Source organism: Ranitomeya imitator, chromosome 2 (genome assembly GCF_032444005.1).
Source record: "Ranitomeya imitator isolate aRanImi1 chromosome 2, aRanImi1.pri, whole genome shotgun sequence".
Lineage (NCBI taxonomy): Eukaryota > Metazoa > Chordata > Amphibia > Anura > Dendrobatidae > Ranitomeya > Ranitomeya imitator.
This window is the reverse complement of record NC_091283.1, coordinates 604,735,978-604,762,220: the sequence shown is the minus strand read 5'-3', so window position 1 is coordinate 604,762,220 and position 26,243 is coordinate 604,735,978. Positions and strand designations below refer to the sequence as shown.

At 43.1% G+C, this 26,243-nt stretch overlaps 1 protein-coding gene across 2 annotated transcripts in view; it reads left to right on the top strand.

The window, feature by feature from the left end:
- Nucleotides 1–26,243, top strand: part of CARD14 (caspase recruitment domain family member 14) — a 152,673-nt gene that overhangs the window by 103,104 nt on the left and 23,326 nt on the right. For both annotated transcript variants that reach the window (XM_069752427.1, XM_069752426.1), the window contains exons 12-16: nt 397–460; nt 6,432–6,618; nt 18,562–18,688; nt 21,298–21,535; nt 23,883–23,946. In XM_069752427.1, the coding sequence (XP_069608528.1) occupies nt 397–460; nt 6,432–6,618; nt 18,562–18,688; nt 21,298–21,535; nt 23,883–23,946 (680 nt within the window). The remainder of the gene's footprint in view (nt 1–396; nt 461–6,431; nt 6,619–18,561; nt 18,689–21,297; nt 21,536–23,882; nt 23,947–26,243) is intronic.

Below are 26,243 nucleotides of genomic sequence, written 5' to 3'. Positions count from 1 at the left end.
GCTGCAGTAAATCAAGATGTTCTGAAAATGTTGTTTCCATTTTTTCAGCATTTGCATATCAAAAACATATCTATCTTGTAATTTCGGCAGTTCATATACACACACATGCTTATGTCTTAGATTCTTCTTGATCAGCAGGATAATGTAAATGCCCCCTACTAAGCTCATTAATATTGATAGTGGCATTAGCCTCCCAAGCCAAACTGGATTGTTAATTGTCTCCAAAAATGATGGAGGAGAAGAATTTTTCACATATTACAGCTTTTATTTCATTGTACATACATTGACTATGTAGCTTGGCTTCTCCAGTACAAAGTGAATTAGCAAACATTAATTCAATTAGTACATGGTAACTTGATGCAGTAATAGTACAATAATTGTTGTCTTTTATTGTAGGTCTTGAACTACTTTCACACTTGAATATAAGTAATAGAAGTTTGGATCTTGGTTACCTTGAAAGGTTTGTAACATTTTTATATTCGTGACTGTCTTGTACTTTTCAAAATAATTATGACAGTGATGAAGAATCTAAACTTTGGGACAGATGGACTAATTTGATTTAATTTTCCAAACAATACAGTGAATAATAATGCCATGCACTTACTAAACAAGGTTGGTTTAACATCCTGTAGGAACAAATCTAAAACAAAAAGGCAAATGAGGAAGTTTCCCTAAAATAATAAAGTTCAACATTAATTTTAGTTAACTTAATATATATAATGAATTAGCAAAGGTCACAACAGTAACTCTGCGTAACATATGGTTTACCTACTGTGCAGCATTTGTCCAACATCCTACTTGCAGTTCTCTGATCGTTGGGGTTGCGAGACTCTGAACCCCACCATTCAGCTTTTACCGATAGCGGCCTGTAATTCTCGGATGCTGCTGGAACACAGCAGCTCAGTTACAACTATAGTGGCTGCATAAGACAGATCTACCCCCTATTCATTTGAATAAGGGGTGGATCTGCAGTACCCAGCTGCTGCCACTATAAAAATGACAGAGCTGTTGAGTTCCAGTAACATCCGAGAACTTTGCTCCACCGCTGGCACTGGTAACAGCTGGTCGGTGGGGTTGTCAGATGTCACACCACCACCAATCCTAAGGATAGGCAATCAATAAAAAATGAATGGCCAATCCTTTAATGAACTTTATTTTTTTTCCCACTAGAGGACTTCACAATACAATGTACGATTGCTTATGTAATACTCAGTATACCAAAGCATTATTTCCTGTCAGTGATAAACCTACAGGCAATCTATTACACTGTGACATTGGTACAGCCTAAAAGAAGCAAAGCAGGGCATCAACAAGGCAAGAGAGGGAGCCTATTTGTTCTTGATGACTACCTAGATGGACCAGACAGTATTGACTGATCTAAAAGTCTAAACACATGGTATCTGAGTTATGATCAGTTCTAGCTGTTGCAGCAGCATGTTAGCTCTACATTACTGCCAGTAACTATTGTCATCTTGTGCAATGCTCCTATGTCAATTCTATCTACTGGGTGTCTCTTATCACTAGGTATTTCATACTGTTATTGAATACTAACAAATAGTGTTGAGCATTCCGATACCGCAAGTATCGGGTATCGGCCGATACTTGCGGTATCGGAATTCCGATACCGAGATCCGATATTTTTGTGATATCGGGTATCGGTATCGGAAGTGTAAAATAAAGAATTAAAATAAAAAATATTGTTATATTCACCTCTCCGGCGGCCCCTGGACATCAGCGGGAGGATCCGGCGTCCGGCACGGCTTCTTTCTTCAAAATGCGCGCCTTCAGGACCTGTGGAATGACGTCCCGGCTTCTGATTGGTCGCGTGCCGCCCATGTGACCGCCACGCGACCAATCAGAAGCCGCGACGTCATTCCTCAGGTCCTAGAAGGCGCTCATTCTAGGACTTTAGCTGAGGAATGACGTCGCGGCTTCTGATTGGTCGCGTGGCGGTCACATGGGCGGCACGCGACCAATCAGAAGCCGGGACGTCATTCCACAGGTCCTGAAGGCGCGCATTTTGAAGAAAGAAGCCGTGCCGGACGCCGGATCCTCCCGCTGATGTCCAGGGGCCGCCGGAGAGGTGAATATAACAATATTTTTTATTTTAATTCTTTATTTTACACTTTAATATGGATCCCAGGGCCTGAAGGAGAGTTTCCTCTCCTTCAGACCCTGGGATCCATGAGGATACATTCCGATACTTGATGTCCCATTGACTTGTATTGGTATCGGATATCGGTATCGGCGATATCCGATATTTTTCGGGTATCGGCCGATACTATCCGATACCGATACTTTCAAGTATCGGACGGTATCGCTCAACACTACTAACAAATGATCTTTATGCAAACATTACCTAAATGGATAAATAATTCCACTGAGAATAAAACATCTGTTATATTTAGAGCAATCTAAAAACTTGGATTGGAAATCATGATAAAAACAGCACCTTATTATTATTATTTATTTATATAGCACCATTAATTCCATGGTGCTGTACATGAGAAGGGGTTACATCAAAATACAAACATCACTTACAGTAAACAAAACTAACAATGACAGACTGGTACAGAGGAGAGAGGACCTTGCCCTTGCGGGCTTACATTCTACAGGATTATGGGGAAGGAGACAGTAGGTCGAGGGTTGCAGTAGCTCCAATGGTGTTGAGGTGGCCGTGTGGTCATTACAGGTTGTAAGCCTCTATGAAGAGGTGGGTTTTCAGGTTTCTTTTGAAGGATCAAAATGTGGTGGATAAACGGACGTGTTGGGGCACAGAATTCCAGAGGATGGGGATATTCGGGAAAAGTCTTGGAGGCGAATGGGTGAGGAGCGAATAAGTGTGGAGGAGAGGAGGAGGTCTTGGGAGGACCAGAGATTATGTCAGGGAAGATATTTAGAGATTAGTTTGGAAATATACGGTGGAGAAAGGTTATAGATTAGTGATGAGCGAATATACTCGTTACTCGAGATTTCCCGAGCACACTCGGATGTCATCCGAGTATTTTTTAGTGCTCGGAGATTTAGTTTTTATTGACGCAGCTGAATGTTTTACATCTGTTAGCCAGCATAAGTACATGTGGGGGTTGCCTGGTTGCTAGGGAATCCCCACATGTACTTATGCTGGCTAACAGATGTAAAACATTCAGCTGCAGCAATAAAAACTAAATCTCCAAGCACTAAAAAATACTCGGAGGACACCCGAGCGTGCTCGGAAATCTCGAGTAACGAGTATATTCGCTCATCACTATTATGGATGGCTTTGTAGGTCAGTGTTAGTACTGGATATGCTGGGAAATTGGGAGCCAGTGAAGGGATTTGCAAAGAGGGGAAGCAGGAGTGTAGCGAGGAGAGAGATTAATTAGTCGGGCAGCAGAGTTAAGGACAGACTAGAGGGGTGCGAGAGTGTTAGAAGGTAGGCCACCAAATAAGTTGTTACAGTATTTGAGGCAGGAGATGATTAGGGCATGCACAAGCATTTTGGTAGAGTGAGGGCTGAGGAAAGGATGGATTCTGGAAATATTTTTGAGCTGGAGGCGACAGGAGGTGGCGAGAGCTTGGATGTGTGGTTTGAAGGACAGAGCCGAGTCAAAGGTTACTCCGAGACAGCGGATTTTGAGGACAGGGGAAAGTGTGATTTCATTTATTTTGATAGATCAGGTAGGGAAGATATGCGAGATAAAGGAAAGATAATTAGTGCAGATTTGTCCACATTGAGCTTGAGGAAGCGAGAGGAGAAGAAGGAGGATATGGCTGATAGACACTCTGGGATTCTGGAGAGCAGAGAGGTGACATCTGGGCCAGAGAGGTAGATCTGAGTGTCATCAGCATATAGATGGTACTGGAAGCCATAGGACCTTATGAGTTGTCCCAGGCTGAGCGTGAGCGTATAGATTGAGAAGGGCCCTAGGACAGAGCCTTGAGAGACACCAACAGAGAGGGGGCGAGATGAAGAAGTAGAATGGGAGTAGGAAACGCTAAATGTGCGGTTGGTAAGGTATGAGGAGATCCAAGATAGACCTTCACAGCAAGTGTTAAATTCCCTGCCAGTTGTGATATATTAGAATCAATTGCTACAATGTGAAATCATTTAAAGAAGGAGGGATTCCTGAGCTATTAGAAAAAAAAGACTAACAGAAACTGTCACAGCGTACCTCACATACCTCCTCAGTGCCGCCTTACTCACCATTGTCACCGCGCAGCTTCTCCTCGTGTTAGGCCATCTCAGTGAGTTTTCCTTTTGCAGCACTTCTCAGCACTGGTACATCTGCAAGTCCTCTCCATTTGGCTTTAGGAAGGTATGGTCGGTCTGTGCAAGAATTTAACCCTGCTGTGTCCTGCAGAGACTAGGTTCTCAGGCCTATCTCATGGCAGCAGTGTCTATATTAGGCAGCTCCTTCACCACTCTCTGCTAGAAAGTGTGTTCCTAGCCTGCTAGCACCTTGTTTATACATTTCTCTATATTCTGTCTCCCAATATTGACATGGCCTGTTTACCCGCTGTTTGACGTCTCCATCCCTGACTCTGGCTTTGTACTGTGAACGAATGCTGCCTGCTGACCTAAGACCATCTGACTACTCCTCTGACTTGACCTCTTGTACCTCGTACCCATGCCTCTGACCCTTCCGGTCAGCTGCTGCAGTCCCAGGGACTGCCCTGGAGTGGTACCTGGTGTCTACCGCCAGCCAGGCTATCCTTACCATCAGAGGCCCTAGTGAAGACCTGGTAGACACTTATGTGAGAACATACAGTATAGTCCCTTAAAATAATCTTTTCATTAATGATCTCTAAAAAAAGAAGAAACAACCAAAACCCAGTGTAACAAACATTTCACATTAATGAATCTATCAGATACAGAAATATCTAAAATCAGACCATGGATTATTACACATAATACAGTTGCTACTATAATAATATTCAGACATGATACCAGCCTGTAAATACCTACAGAGTCCCTTACTAATATCCTATACTGATTCTAACTAACTGCGGAGATTGGCACCCTAAAAGGTACGAGATGTGGTGGTCCCACTCGTCGGTGGCTGCCCCTGTCTAATCTGGCTGTCCCTGTTATACGCAGGCGGGAAAAGACAGGTGCATAAAAAGAGATGAAAAATAATATAAAAATATATATGGAGTGTGACTGACTTTGTCTAAGGTAGATAAACAATAAAGGTGTAATAAACTAAAAAGAGAGTACTTAGACGATTATGGAAATAATAGTTCCTCTCTCTAATAGGGAGATAATAGTGCCTGTCTTGTGTTTAGATATTTCTGTATCTGATAGATTGATTATTGCTAAGTGTTGGTTGCACTGGGTTTTTGGTGGGTTTTTTAAGAATCATTAATAATAAAAAGATTATTTTAAGAGACTATATGTTCACACACATAGTTTTATTCCCTTGTTGTATAAATCTATTTCCAAAAACTGGTAGACACTTCCCTCCAGGCTAAGTCAGGCCAGTGGCACAGTGGGTCCATACCCACCAGCGTTACGGAATCAATTGGCACCTTCAGGATTTGCAACAAATCTGAGGATTCTCTTTAAAGTCGAAGATTTGTAAAGAATCACTCATTTCTAATTCCACTATATGTTTGTATACTTTTTCTGAAAATAATTACGGTATACAGAATATGCCAGAAGTATTACTGAAATATTTATAATACTTTTTTAATATAAATTTCACTTTGATTCTTCAAAGTTTGTAGTTTTTTGAGAAGTATCGTTTCTCCTTGCGGATATTGACATGCTCCTCTGTGAAATATGCTAATTATGCAAATTGTCTCTTTGGCTGTGTGAGAGGCGTCCACACCAGATCTCCGCTTTGCGCTGATGAGGGGCAGTACCCCAAAACACAGTGTCTGCAAATTGAGATTCTGGTTTGGCCATTATCCTAAGTCATGTGACAAGGCTCGTTAAAGGGTAGACATTGACTTGTAGGATTGCTACCTTCCAATAGCTGGCACTAGAGTTTTAGTTCTCTTCCTCTCTGAAAAGACAATTTGCATAATTAGATTTTTGAAGATATTATTTATTCATCAGGTTGTAGATCCGAAGCCTTTGTCACTCCAGCTCTATTCCCTGCTAAGCACAGCCTTCCCTTGCTTCACTGATGACTGCTGATGTCACACAGCATAGAAGCTGTCAGTCAAGCATAAGGATGCAGTACTGGAGCAGGGAAGTGACAGAGACTTCAGGTCTATAAATACAGTAGTTCGTCATCCTCATTTGCATTTAAATTCTAGCACTGATTTCTCAGTAACAGAGATATGAACTGGCCATATAAAAGTGTTGCTGGATTTGTCTTTGAAAAAGTTACATGCTCATATAAATAGTTTGGGATGTGAATTCCTGCTCACCTATTCCATTTATTGTAAGAATATTTGTACTTATCTGTATAACAGCTATGGCGTTCTACTCTTACATGCAGCCCTGTACGGAGGCGGTGCGCTCAGAGAATGTCCAGTCGAGTGACAACAATTGCTTTTCAGGGAGATGACCTGCTGAAACAATTAAGTATAATTGGAGGAAACAGAACAGGAATCTTTATCCATCAAGTTACCCGGAAGTCAGCTGCTGATGAAATGTCACTAATACCAGGAGTCCAGATCATGGCGGTATGTTACATTATTTAATGTGGGGCAAAGGAAATTAGCATTGGAAAAATTGTAATGAAAACATAAGTGTACCTTAATGGATGGTATAATAAAATAGCTGATTGAGCAGACATTTTATACCATTGCTCCGCCGGTTACACTTCACTTTGCTACATTTCTAAATGCTTTCTAACATACTATAGTAAAAAAAAAGCGATTAAATGCTAAAATTTCTTGATGAAAAGAATATGTTTAGGGGGCCCTTACACAAATATAGCACAGCAACATTGAGGTCAGATGTTAGCTGTATTTGTTTGTCCAATCTTATCCACATCTGAGAAAATCAGATCACACTCTGATGAAACTCTGATCAGAGAGCGATTAGAGAAAATACGGTGCTGTAGCCCTAGCTTTTTATCAGGTCATATTCTACTATTGTTTTAAGGTCATTTTTATTTTTCCTATCCTTAAAGTGGTTTTCGGATCCAAATGGATAAGTCTGCAGTCACTCTCTGTGACTGCAGACTTAGGGTATGTGCACACGTTGCGGATTCGTGTGCGGATTTTTACGCGCAGAATCTGAAAAATCCACACGTAAAATGCCCTGCGTTTTACCTGCAGATTACCTGCGGAGTTACTGCATTTTTTGTGTGGATTCCTATTAAGGAATAGGTGTAAAATGGTGCGGAATCCGCACAAAGAATTGACATGCTGCATAAAAAAAAAGCAGCAAATCTGCGCGATATTTTCCGCAGCATATGCACAGCGGATTTGGTTTTCCACAGCTTTACATGCTACTGTAAAATGCATGGAAAACAGCTGCAGCCAAATCCACAACGTGTGCACATAGCCTTAGGGGATTTACCCGTTTCTGACCTGGAGGGTATGTATGAGTTATACAGGTGCATCTCACAAAATTAGAATATCATCAAAAAGTTAATTTATTTCAGTTCTTCAATACAAAAAGTGAAACTCGTATATTATAGTAGATAAAGTCATTACAAATAGAGTGATGTATTTCAAGTGTTTATTTCTGTTAATGTTGATGATTATGGCTTACAGCCAATGAAAACCCAAAAGTCATTATCTCAGTAAATTAGAATACTTTATAACTACAGCTTGAAAAATGATTTTAACATCCAAAATGTTGGCCTACTGAAATGTATGTTTAGTAAATGCACTCAATACTTGGTCGAGGCTCCTTTTGCATCAATTACTGCATTAATGCGGCGTGGCATGGAGGTGATCAACCTGTGGTACAGTGTTGTGAATTCTGTGGCCAAGCTCCCTCCTGTGGATGAGAGTGGTACTGTGGCTTCTGAGTTTCCTTCCTCAGGTGATGAGGTTAAGTCGTTAGGTGCTGCTCTATTTAACTCCACCTGGTGCTTTGATCCTGGCCTCCAGTCAATGTTCTAGTATTGGTCTTGCTTCCTCCTGGATCATTCCTGTGGCCTGTCTGTCCTGCATAAGCTAAGTTTTGCTTGTGTTATTTTTTGTTTGCTATTTTTTCTGTCCAGCTTGCTATGTTGGTTTTTCTTGCTTGCTGGAAGCTCTGAGACGCAGAGGGAGCACCTCCGTACCGTTAGTCGGTGCGGAGGGTCTTTTTGCCCCTCTGCGTGGTTGTTTGTAGGTTTTTGTGTTGACCGCAAAGCTATCTTTCCTATCCTCGGTCTATTCAGTAAGTCGGGCCTCACTTTGCTAAATCTATTTCATCTCTGTGTTTGTGTTTTCATCTTACTCACAGTCATTATATGTGGGGGGCTGCCTTTTCCTTTGGGGAATTTCTCTGAGGCAAGGTAGGCTTATTTTTCTATCTTCAGGGCTAGTTAGTTTCTCAGGCTGTGCCGAGTTGCATAGGGAGCGTTAGGCGCAATCCACGGCTGCCTCTAGTGTGGTGTGTTAGGATTAGGGATTGCGGTCAGCAGAGTTCCCACGTCTCAGAGCTCGTCCTTTGTTTTTGGTATTTGTCAGGTCACTTTGTGTGCTCTGAACTTCAATGTCCATTGTGGTTCTGAATTACCTGTTCATAACAGTACTGGAGGCCCAAAGTACTAATGCTTCTCAATAGAGGGAAAAGAGAAGTTCTGAGACCATTTTTTTTTCTTTGCACTGTGTTCTGTCTTTCTTTTCCCCTTTACATCAGGGTGGTTCAGAACACAGGTGTGGACATGGACATTCAAGGTCTGTTCTCTTTGATGGATAATCTCGCTATAAATGTACAGAATATTCAAGATTTAGTGGTTCAGAATCCTATGTTAGAACCTAAAATTCCTATTCCTGAGTTATTTTCTGGATATAGAGCTAAGTTTTTGAATTATAAAATAATTGTAAACTATTTCTGGCTTTGAAACCCCGCTCCTCTGGTGACCCAGTTCAACAAGTTAAGATCATTATTTCTTTATTACGTGGCGACCCTCAAGACTGGGCATTTTCCCTTGCGCCAGGAGATCCTGCATTATGCAATATTGATGCGTTTTTTCTGGTGCTCGGATTGCTGTACGACGAACCTAATTCAGTGGATCAGGCAGAGAAAAATTTGCTGGCTCTGTGTCAGGGTCAGGATGAGATAGAGATTTATTGTCAGAAGTTTAGAAAGTGGTCCATGCTCACTCAATGGAATGAATGTGCGCTGGCAGCTATTTTCAGAAAGGGTCTCTCTGAAGCCCTTAAGGATGTCATGGTGGGATTTCCTATGCCTGCTGGTCTTAATGAGTCTATGTCTTTGGCCATTCAGATCGGTCGACGCTTGCGTGAGCGTAAATCTGTGCACCATTTGGCGGTATTATCTGAGCATGAACCTGAGCCTATGCAGTGCGATAGGACTTTGACCAGAGCTGAAAGGCAGGAACACAGACGTCAGAATGGGCTGTGTTTCTACTGTGGTGATTCCACTCATGCTATCTCCGATTGTCCTAAGCGCACTAAGCGGTTCGCTAGGTCTGCCACCATTGGTACGGTACAGTCGAAATTTCTTTTGTCCGTTACTTTGATCTGCTCTTTGTCTTCCTATTCTGTCATGGCATTTGTGGATTCAGGCGCTGCCCTGAATTTGATGGACTTGGAGTTTGCTAGGCGCTGTGGGTTTGTCTTGGAGCCCTTGCAGTGTCCTATTCCATTGAGAGGAATTGATGCTACGCCTTTGGCCAAGAATAAGCCTCAGTATTGGACCCAGCTGACCATGTGCATGGCTCCTGCGCACCAGGAGGATATTCGCTTTCTGGTGTTGCATAATCTGCATGATGTGGTCGTGTTGGGGTTGCCATGGCTACAAGTCCATAACCCAGTATTAGATTGGAAATCAATGTCTGTGTCCAGCTGGGGTTGTCAGGGGGTACATGGTGATGTTCCATTTCTGTCTATCTCATCATCCACCCCTTCTGAGGTCCCAGAGTTCTTGTCTGATTACCGGGATGTATTCGATGAGCCCAAGTCCAATGCCCTACCTCCGCATAGAGATTGTGATTGTGCTATCGATTTGATTCCTGGTAGTAAGTTTCCTAAGGGTCGACTGTTTAATTTATCTGTACCTGAGCACGCCGCTATGCGGAGTTACGTGAAGGAGTCTTTGGAGAAGGGTCATATTCGCCCGTCATCGTCGCCATTGGGAGCGGGGTTCTTTTTTGTGGCCAAGAAGGATGGTTCGCTGAGACCTTGTATTGATTACAGCCTTCTAAATAAAATTACGGTCAAATTTCAGTACCCCTTGCCGCTGCTGTCTGATTTGTTTGCTCGGATTAAGGGGGCTAGTTGGTTCACCAAGATAGATCTTCGTGGTGCGTATAATCTTGTGCGCATTAAACAGGGCGATGAATGGAAAACAGCATTTAATACGCCCGAAGGCCATTTTGAGTACCTGGTTATGCCATTCGGACTTTCTAATGCTCCATCAGTGTTTCAGTCCTTTATGCATGACATCTTCCTAGAGTACCTGGATAAATTCCTGATTGTATACTTGGATGATATTTTGGTCTTCTCGGATGATTGGGAGTCTCATGTGAAGCAGGTCAGAATGGTGTTCCAGGTCCTGCGTGCTAATTCTTTGTTTGTGAAGGCGTCAAAGTGTCTCTTAGGTGTTCAGAAGATTTCATTTTTGGGGTTCATTTTTTCTCCTTCTACTATCGAGATGGACCCTGTTAAAGTTCAGGCTATTTATGATTGGACTCAGCCAACATCTCTGAAGAGTCTGCAGAAGTTCCTGGGCTTTGCTAATTTTTATCGTCGCTTCATCGCTAATTTTTCTGGCATTGCTAAACCGTTGACTGATTTGACCAAGAAGGGTGCTGATGTGGTCAATTGGTCTTCTGCTGCTGTGGAAGCTTTTCAGGAGTTAAAGCGTCGTTTTTCTTCTGCCCCTGTGTTGTGCCAACCAGATGTTTCGCTTCCGTTCCAGGTTGAGGTTGATGCTTCCGAGATTGGAGCAGGGGCTGTTTTGTCGCAGAGAAGTTCTGATTGCTCGGTGATGAAACCATGCGCCTTCTTTTCCAGGAAATTTTCGCCTGCTGAGCGAAATTATGATGTTGGCAATCGAGAGTTGCTAGCCATGAAATGGGCATTCGAGGAGTGGCGTCATTGGCTTGAAGGAGCTAAGCATCGCGTGGTGGTCTTGACTGATCACAAAAACTTGACTTATCTCAAGTCTGCCAAACGGTTGAATCCTAGACAGGCTCGTTGGTCGCTGTTTTTCTCCCATTTTGACTTCGTGGTTTCGTACCTTCCGGGCTCTAAAAATGTGAAGGCGGATGCCCTATCTAGGAGTATTGTGCCCGATTCTCCGGGTTTGCCTGAGCCGGCGGGTATTCTCAAAGAGGGGGTAATTTTGTCTGCCATCTCCCCTGATTTGCGGCGGGTGCTGCAAAAATTTCAGGCTAATAAACCTGACCGTTGCCCAGCGGAGAAACTGTTTGTCCCTGATAGGTGGACGAATAAAGTTATCTCTGAGGTTCATTATTCGGTGTTGGCTGGTCATCCTGGAATCTTTGGTACCAGAGATTTGGTGGCTAGATCCTTTTGGTGGCCATCTCTGTCGCGGGATGTGCGTTCTTTTGTGCAGTCCTGTGGGATTTGTGCTCGGGCTAAGCCCTGCTGTTCTCGTGCCATTGGGTTGCTTTTGCCCTTGCCGGTCCCGAAGAGGCCTTGGACACATATCTCTATGGATTTTATTTCGGATCTCCCCGTCTCTCAAAGAATGTCGGTCATTTGGGTGGTTTGTGATCGCTTCTCTAAGATGGTCCATTTGGTGCCCTTGTCTAAATTGCCTTCCTCCTCTGATTTGGTGCCGTTGTTTTTCCAGCATGTGGTTCGTTTACATGGCATTCCAGAGAACATCGTTTCTGACAGAGGTTCCCAGTTTGTTTCGAGGTTTTGGCGAGCCTTTTGTGCTAGGATGGGCATTGATTTGTCTTTTTCCTCGGCTTTCCATCCTCAGACAAATGGCCAGACTGAACGAACCAATCAGACCTTGGAAACATATCTGAGATGTTTTGTTTCTGCTGATCAGGATGATTGGGTGTCCTTTTTGCCTTTGGCTGAGTTCGCCATTAATAATCGGGCCAGCTCGGCTACTTTGGTTTCGCCGTTTTTCTGCAATTCTGGGTTCCACCCTCGTTTCTCTTCAGGGCAGGTTGAGTCTTCGGACTGTCCTGGTGTGGATACTGTGGTGGATAGGTTGCAGCAGATTTGGACTCATGTAGTGGACACTCTGACTTTGTCCCAGGAGAAGGCTCAACGTTGTGTTAACCGCAGGCGCTGTGTGGGTACCCGACTTCGTGTTGGGGATTTGGTTTGGTTGTCATCTCGTTATATTCCTATGAAGGTTTCCTCTCCTAAATTTAAGCCTCGTTTCATTGGTCCATATAAGATTTCTGAGGTTCTTAATCCTGTGTTTTTTTGTTTGACTCTTCCAGCTTCTTTTTCCATCCATAACGTGTTCCATAGGTCATTGTTGCGGAGATACGTGGCACCTGTGGTTCCATCTATTGATCCTCGTGCTCCGGTTTTGGTTGAAGGGGAATTGGAGTATATAGTGGAGAAGATTTTGGATTCTCGTGTTTTGAGACGGAAACTCCAGTATCTGGTTAAGTGGAAAGGTTATGGTCAGGAAGATAATTCCTGGGTCTTTGCCTCTGATGTCCATGCTGCCGATCTGGTTCGTGCCTTTCATGTGGCTCATCCTGGTCGGCCTGGGGGCTCTGGTGAGGGTTCGGTGACCCCTCCTCAAGGGGGGGTACTGTTGTGAATTCTGTGGCCAAGCTCCCTCCTGTGGATGAGAGTGGTACTGCGGCTTCTGAGTTTCCTTCCTCAGGTGATGAGGTTAAGTCGTTAGGTGCTGCTCTATTTAACTCCACCTGGTGCTTTGATCCTGGCCTCTAGTCAATGTTCTAGTATTGGTCTTGCTTCCTCCTGGATCATTCCTGTCTATCCTGCATAAGCTAAGTTTTGCTTGTGCTATTTTTTGTTTGCTATTTTTTCTGTCCAGCTTGCTATGTTGGTTTTTCTTGCTTGCTTGAAGCTCTGAGACACAGAGGGAGCACCTCCGTACCGTTAGTCGGTGCGGAGGGTCTTTTTGCCCCTCTGCGTGGTTGTTTGTAGGTTTTTGTGTTGACCACAAAGCTATCTTTCCTATCCTCGGTCTATTCAGTAAGTCGGGCCTCACTTTGCTAAGTCTATTTCATCTCTGTGTTTGTGTTTTCATCTTACTCACAGTCATTATATGTGGGGGGCTGCCTTTTCCTTTGGGGAATTTCTCTGAGGCAAGGTAGGCTTATTTTTCTATCTTCAGGGCTAGTTAGTTTCTCAGGCTGTGCCGAGTTGCATAGGGAGCGTTAAGCGCAATCCACGGCTGCCTCTAGTGTGGTGTGTTAGGATTAGGGATTGCGGTCAGCAGAGTTCCCACGTCTCAGAGCTCGTCCTTTGTTTTTGGTATTTGTCAGGTCACTTAGTGTGCTCTGAACTTCAATGTCCATTGTGGTTCTGAATTACCTGTTCATAACAGTACTGCTGAGGTGTTATGGAAGCCCAGGTTGCTTTGATAGCAGCCTTCAGCTCATCACCATTGTTGGGTCTGTTTTCTCCCATCTTCCTCTTGACAATACCCAATAGATTCTCTATGGGGTAAAGGTCAGATGAGTTTGCTCATCAATCAAGCACAGTGATACTAGTGTTTTCAACCCCTTTACCCTCAAGTATGGTTTGCACGTCAATGACCAGGCCAATATTTACAATTCTGACCACTGTCCCTTTATGAGTTTATAACTCTGCAACGCTTCAACAGATCCCGGTGATTCTGACATTGTTTTCTCGTGACATATTTTACTTCATGATAATGGTAAAATTTATTTGATATGACTTGTGTTTACTTGTGAAAAAAATGGAAATTTAGCAAAAATTTTGAAAATTTCACAATTTTACAACTTAGAATTTTCATGCCCTTAAATCACACAGATAGGTCACACAAAATATTTAATAAGTAACATTTCCCACATGTCCACTTTACATCAGCACAATTTTGGAACCAAATTTTGTTTGTTGGGGAGTTATAAGGGTTAAAAGTTCACCAGCGATTTCTCATTTTTACAACACCATTTTTTTTAGGGACCACATCACATTTGAAGTCACTTTGAGGGGTCTCTATGATAGAAAATACCCAAACGTGACACCATTCTAAAAACTTCACCCCTCATGGTGTGCAAAACCACATTCAAGAGGTTTATTAACCTTTCTGGAGCTTCACAGGAATTTTTGGAATGTTAAAAAAAAATGAACATTTAATTTTTTTTCACAAAAAAATTACTTCAGATCCAAATTTTTTTTAGTTTTCCAAAGGTAACAGGAGAAATTGGACCCCAAAAGTTATTGTGCAATTTGTCCTTAAAAAATCATATTTTTTCCACAAAAATGATCTCTTCACCCCCAATTTTAATTTTCTCAAGAGTAACAGGTCCCAAAAGCTAATATGGAATTTTTCCTGAGTACGCTGATACCCCATATGTGGGGGTAAACCACTGTTTGGGCACATGTCAGAGTTCGGAAGGGAAGGAGCACCGTTTGACTTTTCAATGCAAAATTGGCTGGAATTGAGATCAGGCGCCATTTCGCATTTGCAGAGCCCCTGTTGTGCCTAAACAGTGGAAACCCCCCGTAAATGACACCATTTTGCAAACTAGTACCCCCTAAGGCCTCTTTCACATGTCAGTGTCTCCTGTACGTGTACTGACAGTTTTCTCACGTACCGGAGACACTGACACACATAGACCCATTCAAATGAATGGGTCTATGCACATGTCTCTGTGTTTTCACGGACTGTATGCCCGTGTTGAAAACACGGAGACATGTCCGTTTTTCTCCGGCAGCACGGTCCGCAAAGCGTCCCGCACATTTGCACACGGAGAACAGTGTGCACTCTCCTCCGTGTGTACATACCGCCAGCAGGAGAGACAGCGCTACAGTAAGCGCTGTCCCCCCCGCGTGTGGTGCTGAAGCCGGAATTCATTCCTTCTTCCCAGGAGCGTTCGCTGGAGAGAAGGAATGAAAAATCTTTTTTTTTCTTTTCACTTAAAAATAAAGTTTGTGCGTCCCCTCCCGCCTCCCATCCCCTGTGCGCCCCCCCGCTTGCCAGGAAATACTCACCGACACCCAGCTCCAGCGCTGTCTCCTCTCAGCGCCGGCAGCAGGCCCTGTGTGAGCGGTCACATGGTCCCGCTCATTACAGTGATGAATATGCGCATATTCCTCACTGTAATGAGCGGGACCATGAGACCGCTCACACAAGACCTGCTGCCGGCGCTGAGAGGAGACATCGCTGGAGCTTGGTGTCGGTGAGTATTTCCTGGCAAACGGGGGGGCGCACAGGGAATGGGAAGCGGAAGGGGACACACAAACTTTATTTTTAAGGGAAAAGAAAAAAAAAAAGATTTTTCATTCTTTCTCTCCAGCGAACGCTGCTGGGAAGAAGGAATGAATTCTGGATTCAGCACCCAAAGCAGGGGACAGCGCTTACTGTAGCGCTGTCTCCTGCAAGGTCCGTGTGGTCCTCAGTCGGCACACGGGCGGCACACGGCTGCCGCACATGTGCCACACTGATGTGCTACATGAGCACACGGACACGGATAATTCCGGTACCGATTTCTCCAATACCGGAATTATCTGGACGTGTGAAAGAGACCTAAGGAACTTATCTAGATGTGTGGTGAGCACTTTGAACCCCCAAGGGCTTCACAGAAGTTTATAATAACCACAACTTCATGAGGAGCATGCCCATATAACAGTAATAACAAAGTTAAATATAATCAAAATTAATAATGGGCCATAAAGGAAAAACTACGGGATAATCGCTAACCAAAGATATACAACCATAGAAAACAAACGATCAAATACCCAAGCATAGTATAGTAAAAAATAATACTTTATTAAATACATATAAAAACAGGGTATTCAAAGAAAGCCAGGGAGGGAAGAATGAAAGCACTCAGGTCACAATGTTCAATATGAAACGGTCAGGGGTACAGGCATGTGGACCACCCAAAATAAGGCTAGATAGTAACTAGGTTCCAAAGAAGAAAGGAATCCTAAAAGAACGCCATAGCAGGCATACTGATATCCAATTAAAAAAATAAGTTTATCTAAACAGAGTACACCATCAGCAATCACTGTTATGTAAGTAACCACGTGTTAGTTACCTGCGTAGGCGCAAAAGTCGACCACGGTCCACAGCGTGCACCCACCCCAGAAGTTTATAATGTAGAGCCGTAAAAATGAAAAAATCATATTTTTTCCACAAAAATGATCTTTTCACCCCCAATTTTTTATTTTCCCAAGGGTAACAGGGTACGCTGATACCCCATATGTGGGGGTAAACCACTGTTTGGGCACATGGCAGCGCTCAGAAGGGAAGGAGCACCAGATATTACTGTTATGGTTTGTAGACGCCATGACCCACTGTGAGAGCCCATGAGGTGCCAAAACAGCAGAACCCCCCATAAGTGACCCCATTTTACGAATTATACCTCTCAATGAATTCATCTAGGGGTGCAGTGATTATATTGACACCATGTGTGTCACAGAATTTTATACCATTGGGCAGCCATGCGGAGAGACTCGAGAGGAACGGAGTGCTGTGCACAGACACATTCACTTGAATAGTTATTCAAGTGAATGTGTCTGTGCACATGTCAGTGTGTTTCCATGGACCTTGTGTCCGTGAGCAAAACACGCTGACATGTCTGTTTTTTAATGTCAGCATGGGCCACAAAACATCCAGCACACGTGCATATGCATAACACACATGGATGTCATCCATGTCACATGCATCGGAGCTGGGGAAGAAGCATTACAGTAAGCTGTTCCTCAGCGCCGGGTGCTGAACACAGCTCTCATCATTCTCCTCTGCTCTGCCGGTGCTCGGCACAAGCAGAGGAGAATGATTGTCCCCGTCTTGTGCTGATCGACGGCAGAGCAGGGGAGAATGATAAGATCCATGTTCAGCACCCGGCACTGGGGAACAGCGCTTACTGTAACGCTTCTTCCCTGGCGCCCGTCCATGAGGTACTGATGCAGCACACAGATGCCACATGTGTGCTGCAAGTATTACACACACGAACACTGACATCTCCGGTACAGGAAATATCAAAGAGACCTTATAGCAGGTTTTTACGTTTGGCTGCTGTCACACGCTAAAAGACGCTTTTATTTAAAAAAAATAGTTTTTTGCATCACTATATTTTGAGAGCTATAATTTTTCCATTTTTTGGCCCACAGAGTCATGTAAGGTCTTGTTTTTTGCGGGACGACTTGATGTTTTTATTGGTACCATTTTCGGGCACATGACATTTTTTGATCGCTTTTTATTCTGATTTTTGGGAGGCAGAATGAACAAAAACCAGTAAATCATGAATTTATTTTGAGGGGGCTTTATACCGTTCTGCGTGTGGTAAAACTGATAAAGCAGTTTTATTTTTCGGGTTAGTACGATAACAGTGATATCTCGTTTATATCTTTCTTTATGTTTTGGCTCTTTTATACAATAAAAATTACTTTATATAAAAAATAATTATTTTTCATCGCTTTATTCTGAGAGCGATAACATTTTTACTTTTCTGCTGATGGAGCTGTATTGCAGCTTGTTTTTTGCGGGATAAGATGACTTTTTCAGCGGTACCATGAATATTTATATCCATCTTTTGATCACATGGCTCCCCAAACCATCACTGATTGTGGAAACTTCACACTAGACCTTGGAAATCAAGGTCCCAGAGTCTGGAGGAAGAGTGGAGAGACAGACAATCCAAGCTGCTTGAGATCTATTACATCAAATCATTAAAGGGAATCAGTCACTAGATACTCGCTGCCTAATCTAAGAGAAGCAGAATGTAGCGGAACAGACTTTAATTCAAGAGAGCTCTCACTTACTGGGCTGCTTGCTGTAGCTTTGATAAATCACTGTTGTATCAGTAGCAGATTATCACTATAGGAATAGTAAATTTGCTGCCATGTAGTTCTTCCTATTTAAAAGCACTGTAGAACTCTGCCGGCACCGCTGATTGGCAGCTTTCTGCCTATGCACAGTGTATATTGTAAACTGCCAATCAGTAGTGTGGGCGAGGGGATTATACAGAGCTTAGTATTCAGAGAACTGGTAGATCTGCAGCAGATAAAATAGTTTTTAATCAAAGCTGATTATACTGGTAATATATCGCTGGATTCAGGGGCTCTGCCCCTGCTCTCAGATAGGGTAGAAAATGCCTTGTGAGAAAATATTCCCCTTAAGAACATGTAACCAGTGCCACATAGGGACGCCAACTAATTGTCAATATGAAGGTTGCCAAATCAATAGCTAAATTGTCAAAGAAACCAAAGTCGACTATAACATAGGAAGAATTAAGTACTGTATACGCATTTTATATACAGAAGCCTGCATACATTTTTAAATATTACTTTCTAACTTTTAATTTGTATCATTTCGAAATACAGGTAGATTTTGATGTTATGAATCCTGCTTATAAGGTAGACCTAGAAGGCATGACCTTTGAAGATGCCCACTGCACCCTCAATAGGGTAAATGGTTTCTGCAGCCTTTCTGTCCGATGCAACATGGACGGTAAGAGGACGCGTTTAGTATTGTAGATTATATTGGAGCCTTGTAATTACAATTTCACACATAGCATTTTATTTTACATCATGTTCTGACCTGTAGTCAGATAGATAGTACAGTTTCCATTACAGTTTTAGCGTATAGGGCAAATAGACTCCTGATAAAATACGTCATAGACTGTGATGATATTGTTATCTATAAGCATGGTAAAAGATGAATACATTGGTTTTATAAATGAGATATATGCAGTTTCCCTCTCTTTTGTAAACTTAGGAATAATTTACAATATTTTTAGACAAATATACCTTTATACAAAGCAGTTCTTCTCTAAAAGCAAATCGACCCTGCAGCTCAATTGTGTGTGCACCACCTAAGGCCAGTCTCACACGTCCAGATAATTCCGGTACCGGAAAAAATCGGTACCGGAATTATCCGTGTCTGTGTGCCCCTACGTTTCTGTGGCACATCAGTGTGGCACACGTGCGGCACACGTGTGCCACCCGTGTGCCCACTGGGTACCACACGCACCGTGCTGGGTATCACACGTACCAGCATCTGGTGCTGAAGCCCCATTCATATCTTCCCTGCAGCAGCGTTTGCTGTAGAGAAGATATGAATAATTGTGTTTAAAATAAAGATCTATGTGCCCCCCGCCCTCCCACCCCCTGTGCGCCCCCCCTTGCTGTTCTGAAAATACTCACCCGGCTCGCTCCCTTGCCAGCGCTGCTTCCTGTTCTGGCTGCATCTTCTCCTGTATGTGGTCACGTGGGGTCGCTCATTTACAGTAATGAATATGCGGCTCCACCCCTATGGGAGTTGGAGCCGCATATTCATGACTGTAATCGGCGGCCCCACATGACCGCTGATACAGTAGAAGATGCGGCCAGAACAGGAAGCAGCGCCAGCGAGGGAGCCAGGTGAGTATTTTCAGAACAGCGGGGGGGCGCACAGGGGGTGGGAGAGCAGGGGCACATAGATCTTTATTTTAAACACAATTATTCATATCTTCTCTACAGCAAACGCTGCTGCAGGGAAGATATGAATCGCGGCTTCAGCACCAGTGGGGGGGACAGCGCTGTCTCCTGCACGGCACACGGACTGCACACGGATAACGTGACTTTAATGGGTCCGTGTAATACGTGCGCTCCCACGAACACTGACAGGTCTCCGTGTTTGGCACACGGAGACACGTCCGCAAAAAATCAATGACATCTGAACAGATGCATTGATTTTAATGCGTCTACGTGTGTCAGTGGCTCTGGTACGTGAGTAAACTGTTACCTCACGTACCGGAGCCACTGACGTGTGAAACCGGCCTAAGGCTAAGCTCACATGTTCAGTAATCATCTGTTCGAAACCTATCCAGCAGCAATCAATTATTTTCGCAGGACAAAAAAGTTGTGTAGACGCAGCTTTTCAGTCCAGCTAAAAAAAAAAACTGATTACAGCTGGATCTGCTTTTTTTACCATTAAAGTCTATGGAAAACCGATCTGTTAAATAGCCATCCGTTTTTCTTCTATTTGAAACGGATTCATATGATCACTTCCGGACATATGAACTGTCAGGTAATCATCCATTCGAAACTGATCCAGAAAACCAAAAACAGATCCATTTCACATGGAAGTAAAACAGATGACTATTTAAAAAAAAGATCTGCTTTCCCGTAGACTTCAGTGTTTAAAAAGAAACAGATCCAGTTGCAATCAGTTTTTTTTAGCCGGACAAAAAAGTTGTGTCTGCCCCACTTTTTTGTTCTGCGAAGATAACTGAATTGCCAATAGCTCTCTAAGGCCGGTTTCACACGTCCAGATAATTCCAGTACCATATAAAAACGGTACTGGAGTTATCCATGTCCGTGTGTCCGTGTCCTCACGTGGCACATCAGTGTGGCACACGTGCGGCACACGTGTGCCGCCCGTGTGCCCACTGGGTACCACACGCACCGTGCAGGAGACAGCGCTAAAGTTTAGCGCTGTCCCCTGCATCGTGCTGAATCGGCGATTCATATCTTCCCTGCAGCAGCGTTTGCTGCAGGGAATATATGAATAATACTGTTTAAAATAAAGATGTATCTACCCCCCGCCCTCCCACCCTCTGTGCGCCCCCCACCCCCTGTGCGCCTCCCCCTCCCCCCCCGCTGTGCTGAAAATACTCACCCGGCTCGTTCCCTCGCCGCCGCTGCTTCTTCTCCTGGCCGCGGCTTCTCCTGTATGCGGTCACGTGGGGCCGCCGATTACAGTAATGAATATGCGGCTCCACCCCTATGGGAGGTGGAGCTGCATATTCATTACTATAAATGAGCGGCCCCACGTGACCGCATACAGGAGAAGCCGCGGCCAAACACGGAGACACGGTCCGCAAAAAATCACTGACATCTGAACAGATGCAGTGATTTTTATGTGTCAACGTGTGTCAGTGTCTCCGGTACGTGAGGAAACTGTCACCTCACATACTGGAGACACTGACGTGTGAAACCGGCCTAAAACAGGAGTGCTGGGAAACAAGCTGAACACCATACAGAGATGTTCACTTAACAAGATAAAACTAGACATATCCTAATTTGTATCTTAAAATGTATATATATATATTTAGTTCTTTTTTTTTCTGATTTCAGATTATCGAAAACTGTTGAATAACATAGAGAATGGCTTATTAACCTCTGGTGACTCATTTTATGTCCATGTAAACCTTTCAATGCCTGCACGTGTTGAGGGTGGCCTGCAAGTAAAATGTGGAGAAATTTTACACATCACAGATACCATGTACAAAAATCGTTGCCAGTGGTTTGCTCACAGAGTCAACGCTTACAATATGAAGGATGGAGAATCGGGAATTATTCCCAACTATCGCCAGTAAGTATACCCGTTTTTTTTTGCTTCATGAGAGAGATTATAACATTTTGGGGAAAAAAAAAATATTTTCCATTTTATAATAAATTATTTTGATGGCTCACCTGCTGAAGTGGATTCGCTAAGCAGGAGGTCTCATTGAGAAGCTTGAACCATAGAAGTTGGTTCAAGCGGAACCATAGAAGTTGGTTCAAGCGGAACAATGGAGCTGGAAATCTGGATGGCACGTGGTAAAGAGGAGCTGAATGTGCAGTTGTCTTGATACTGCAGATTCAAGTATGCAGATTGGAAACTTGCAACAACAGAGCTGAGAATGCAGGAAGGCACCTTGGTATAGCAGAACCAAGTGTGGAAACTAGCACTTGGAACAGCAGAGCTGTATATGCAGACAGACACCAAGATACAGAGCTGAGTGTGCAGAATAGTAAAGAAAAGATTGTCAAAAGGCACAATTTTGAGGATGTGTACCAGACCATCCATATGATGAAGCTGGGTTAAAGAAGTCGGTAGGAGTCCTGGCATGAGATAGCTAGCATTCACTGAATTACCTGAATACTTAAGTGGCATGCAGCTGACTGAGCCTGCCTGAAAAGGTGAGTAATATTAGAGATGAGCGCCAGGTTTCCAAAGTAACGAAACATACGCAAGAGCAAAGGAAATTGATGGCTAGGAAAGGAAAACAAGGAGCCTGGCTCGAGCCAGAACAGTTGAGTAACAATATGTATAGGGCCTTCCAAATCTCCCACAACAAACGATGTTGGGGAAGAAAGATCAGTCAACCTCCAGAGGTGTCTAGCAGTGGCTTTCCCCTCTCCCTGTTGAGAACATACTGAAAGGTTCCCTTTAATAAAAGCACAAGTGTCCAGTGGGTGGTTTTGAGCCCGCAAGTGCTTAGACTCACGTCTGTAAACTCTGCCCCACACTCCCACCTTCATCTCAAGAGTCCATCACACTTTTTAACACTAAAATCTTGTGTTGTGCTCTCCTTGCTCTGGGCAATATTATTTGTGGAATACTGCCCACCCTTGTGCTGTATACATAGAAAATGGCCAGATGCACCGAGCTAGAAGAGTACGGCACGTCCACTGTCCCTGAGTAAAGTAAAGGAATAAAAGCGTATTCATAGGAAAGAGCTTTTTACACAGAGGAGTGTGAGTCTTATTTTCTCCACAACAGCATTAGATGAAAGCAGTATTCCACGTAAAGAGGGGAGAATGGTAACATCACGGCTTGTGTAGAATTAACCCAGGTGTTTATTTCCTCCATCATGAAAAAGCTGCATCTTTTTGATACTTGCAGGGTTCTCTCTCAACTATACAGTATACCATAGTATCTAGTAGGAGTTATGGCTACCAAAGCTATTCATGTTTTTTGTTATACCTTAATTTTAAAATTTGAGCTTATTTGTTCTCTCTGTTAAAGTCTTAACATCAACTCAACAGTTAATCAAAAGAAAAACAAAACACATTATGGGACTGATTCATCAAGCAGTTTTTGCCAGTGTTCACACCAGTCCAGGCCAGAAACCTGCATAAATTATGGCCAAAATGTACTAATACATATCTTGCAAGTGCATACAGAAGCTAAAAGATGCACTAAATTCATTAGGAGCCTGATGTAATTATCATTAGGGCAGCACGGTGGCGCAGTGGTTAGCACAGCAGCCTTGCAGCGCTGGGGTCTAATCCCACCCTGGGGTCTAATCCCACCCAGGACAACATCTGCAAAGAGTTTGTATGTTCTCTCCGTGTTTGCGTGGGTTTCCTCCGGGCACTCCGGTTTCCTCCCACATTCCAAAGACATACTGATAGGAATTCTAGATTGTGAGCCCAATCGGGGACAGTGATGATAATGTGTGCAAAACTGTAAAGCGCTGCGGAATATGTTAGCGCTATATAAAAATAAAGATTATTATTATTATCATTCATTAAGTGCCTGATAATAAATTTTACATATCTTACTCCATTGCACACTTGATGAAGACTGATGCACAAAATGCCACTCTTAATGAATCAGGGCCAGAGTTTTAAATGTTTTAAAATTTTAAATTCAGATTCACAATACATAAAATGGCTTGTTTACCTAAACTGTCCAATTTTTCCACATATGAGAAAAATGGATTGATTATTCTAATCAGTTATTGATCAGAGTGTGGTACGAGTGTCATCTGAGTTTCTTGTGGGTGTAGAAAGTTTAAAAAAATATTTTCTCCACCTTTTCCATTCTGTGCTCCAAAGGTACTAAGAGGGTCCCTTCTAAGTTCTAAACTTTGAACTGTTAAATTCTATTTTAATAATAAACTTTCCCTAAATGTTGCTTGTATTTGATTGGCTGTGTTCTTATATTGCAGAGCTCAGCAGCAATTAATAACATCTATACAGCACATGACTTGGCAAAATGGGATGCCACGCATGGTGAGTAGTAAAAGAAATGACAAGCAATTGCATGGATCAGAGAGTATTTATGCAGCGCATACTTTATACATATATTATATGTACAGTGCCTTGCGAAAGTATTCGGCCCCCTGGAACTTTTCAACCTTTTCCCACATATTATGCTTCAAACATAAAGATACCAAATGTACATTTTGGTGAAGAATCAACAAGTGGAACACAATTGTGAAGTTAAATGAAATATATTGGTTATTTTAAATTTTTGTGGATATTCAAATACTGTAAAAGGTTGGTTATTGAGTTGTCTTTCTCGTCGGCTTACCATCCAGAGACCAATGGTCAGACCGAACTGACCAATCAATCAATCGTTAGAACAGATTTTGCACTGCCAAGCCGCTTCCAGTCAAGAGGACTGGTCCGATGCCATACCTTTAGCAGAATTTGAGTTTAATAACCATTTTAACCCCTTAATGACCGCCGATACGTCTTTTAACTGACCTGAGATATAAGAGAATAGCCTCCCCATATAGGTGACAATCCAGCAGTTGTCGGCTGTACACTATAGCTGACAACTTGCTTCATCAGCCATGATCAGTGTTTGCACCGTCCAAATCTGTTTAACCCCTTAGATGCTGCTGTCAATAGTGACTACTTCATATAAATGGTTAACAGAGTGTGGGGGCTTCCTCTTTATGCCAAATGGTGCCCTCAGATCATGATTGTGTGGTCCTGATGTTTGCGATGGCAATTCATGACCAAATAGCGGCCTTAGAGTCTGACGGCTGTAGACATCTGATCAGATGTTAAAGGCATTTATGTGGCAAAAATACACTTTTTCATTTCTATCATGCCACTTTGCATTAATTCCTGAAAATCACCTGAAGGGTTAATAAACGACTTGACAGCAGTTTTCAATATGTCAGGGGGTGCTGTTTTTAAAATGGTATAACTTTTGGGGGTTTCCCAATATATGGGACCCCTAAAGGCACTTCAAATATGGATAGGTCCCTAAAAAATTAAATTTTGTAAATTTCCTTGAAAAAATGAAAAATTGCTGCTACATTTTTAAACCTCCTAAAATGCTAACAAAATAAAATAACATTTTACAAATGGTGCTGATGTAAAGCATACATAATGCAAATGTTATTTATTAGTGTTTTTCTGCGGTATGACTATCTGGATTAAAGGGATAATCTTTCAAAGTTAGAAAATTGCTAATTTTTTAACATTTTTCACATATTTCTAATATTTTTTATAAATAAACACAAAACATATCGACCTAAATTTACCATTATATTAAAGTATAATGTATCACGAAAAAACAATCTCAAAATCACTGGGATATGTTGAAGTGTTCCAGAATTATTATCACATAAAGTGATACTGGTCAGATTTTAAAAATTTGGCTCCGTCACTAAGGGGTTAACCACTCCACAGGTAACTCCCCTTTCTTCTGTAACCATGGATTTAATCCACACTTTGGTGAGTTTTCTTGCCTGGACTCCGGTTGCCCGGGGACTGATATTGCTGTACAGCAGTTGGGGAATTTATGGAAGGAGGTCCAAAATATTGGGGAGGCTCAGAGGAAATTTAAGCTTTTTGCAGACAGGAGACAGACTGTGGGACCCACCCTTTGGATTGGGGATAAAGTGTGGCTGTCCACTAGGAACATTAAACTTAAGGTTCCTTCGGCTAAATTGGGGCTTAAGTTTATTGGACCTTATGAGATCAAGAGGTGGTTAATCCAGTGGCGTTTCGTTTGCGTCTTCCAGCGCCTTTTAAGATACTCAATGTATTCCATAGGGCCCTGCTGAAACCATTGGGGGCTGTGGAAGAAGCAACATTGGGTCCCTCACACCTGTGTTGGTGGATAGTCAGGAGTTCGAGGTGGAGCGCATCGTGGATTCCCGGTTGGTCCATCATTCCCTCCAGTATCTTGTGCACTGGAAGGGGTATGGTCCTGAGGACCAATCCTGGGTTCCTGCCCGATCAGTTCATGCTGATCATCTGGTGCCCTCCTTTCATGCCTGGTTTCCTGGGAAACCTGGGGGTCCGGTGGCCCCCCGTTGAGAGGGGGTACTGTCATGACTCTGGAAATAATGGTTCCGCCTCCATCCTGGTCAGGTCAGGGTTAATTCAGTCTGCCTCTCTTTGGTTTTGGGGCCGCTACTTAATGTTGGCAGTACCTGCATTTAGTGTCGGTGATACTTCCGATACTCAGTTAGTGGTTGCTGAGCCAGGTGACTCGTCTTTAAACATGTGCCTCTGTGGTTGTGTGCCTTGCTGTGTATGATTTGGTTTGTCCCATGACTTCTGCC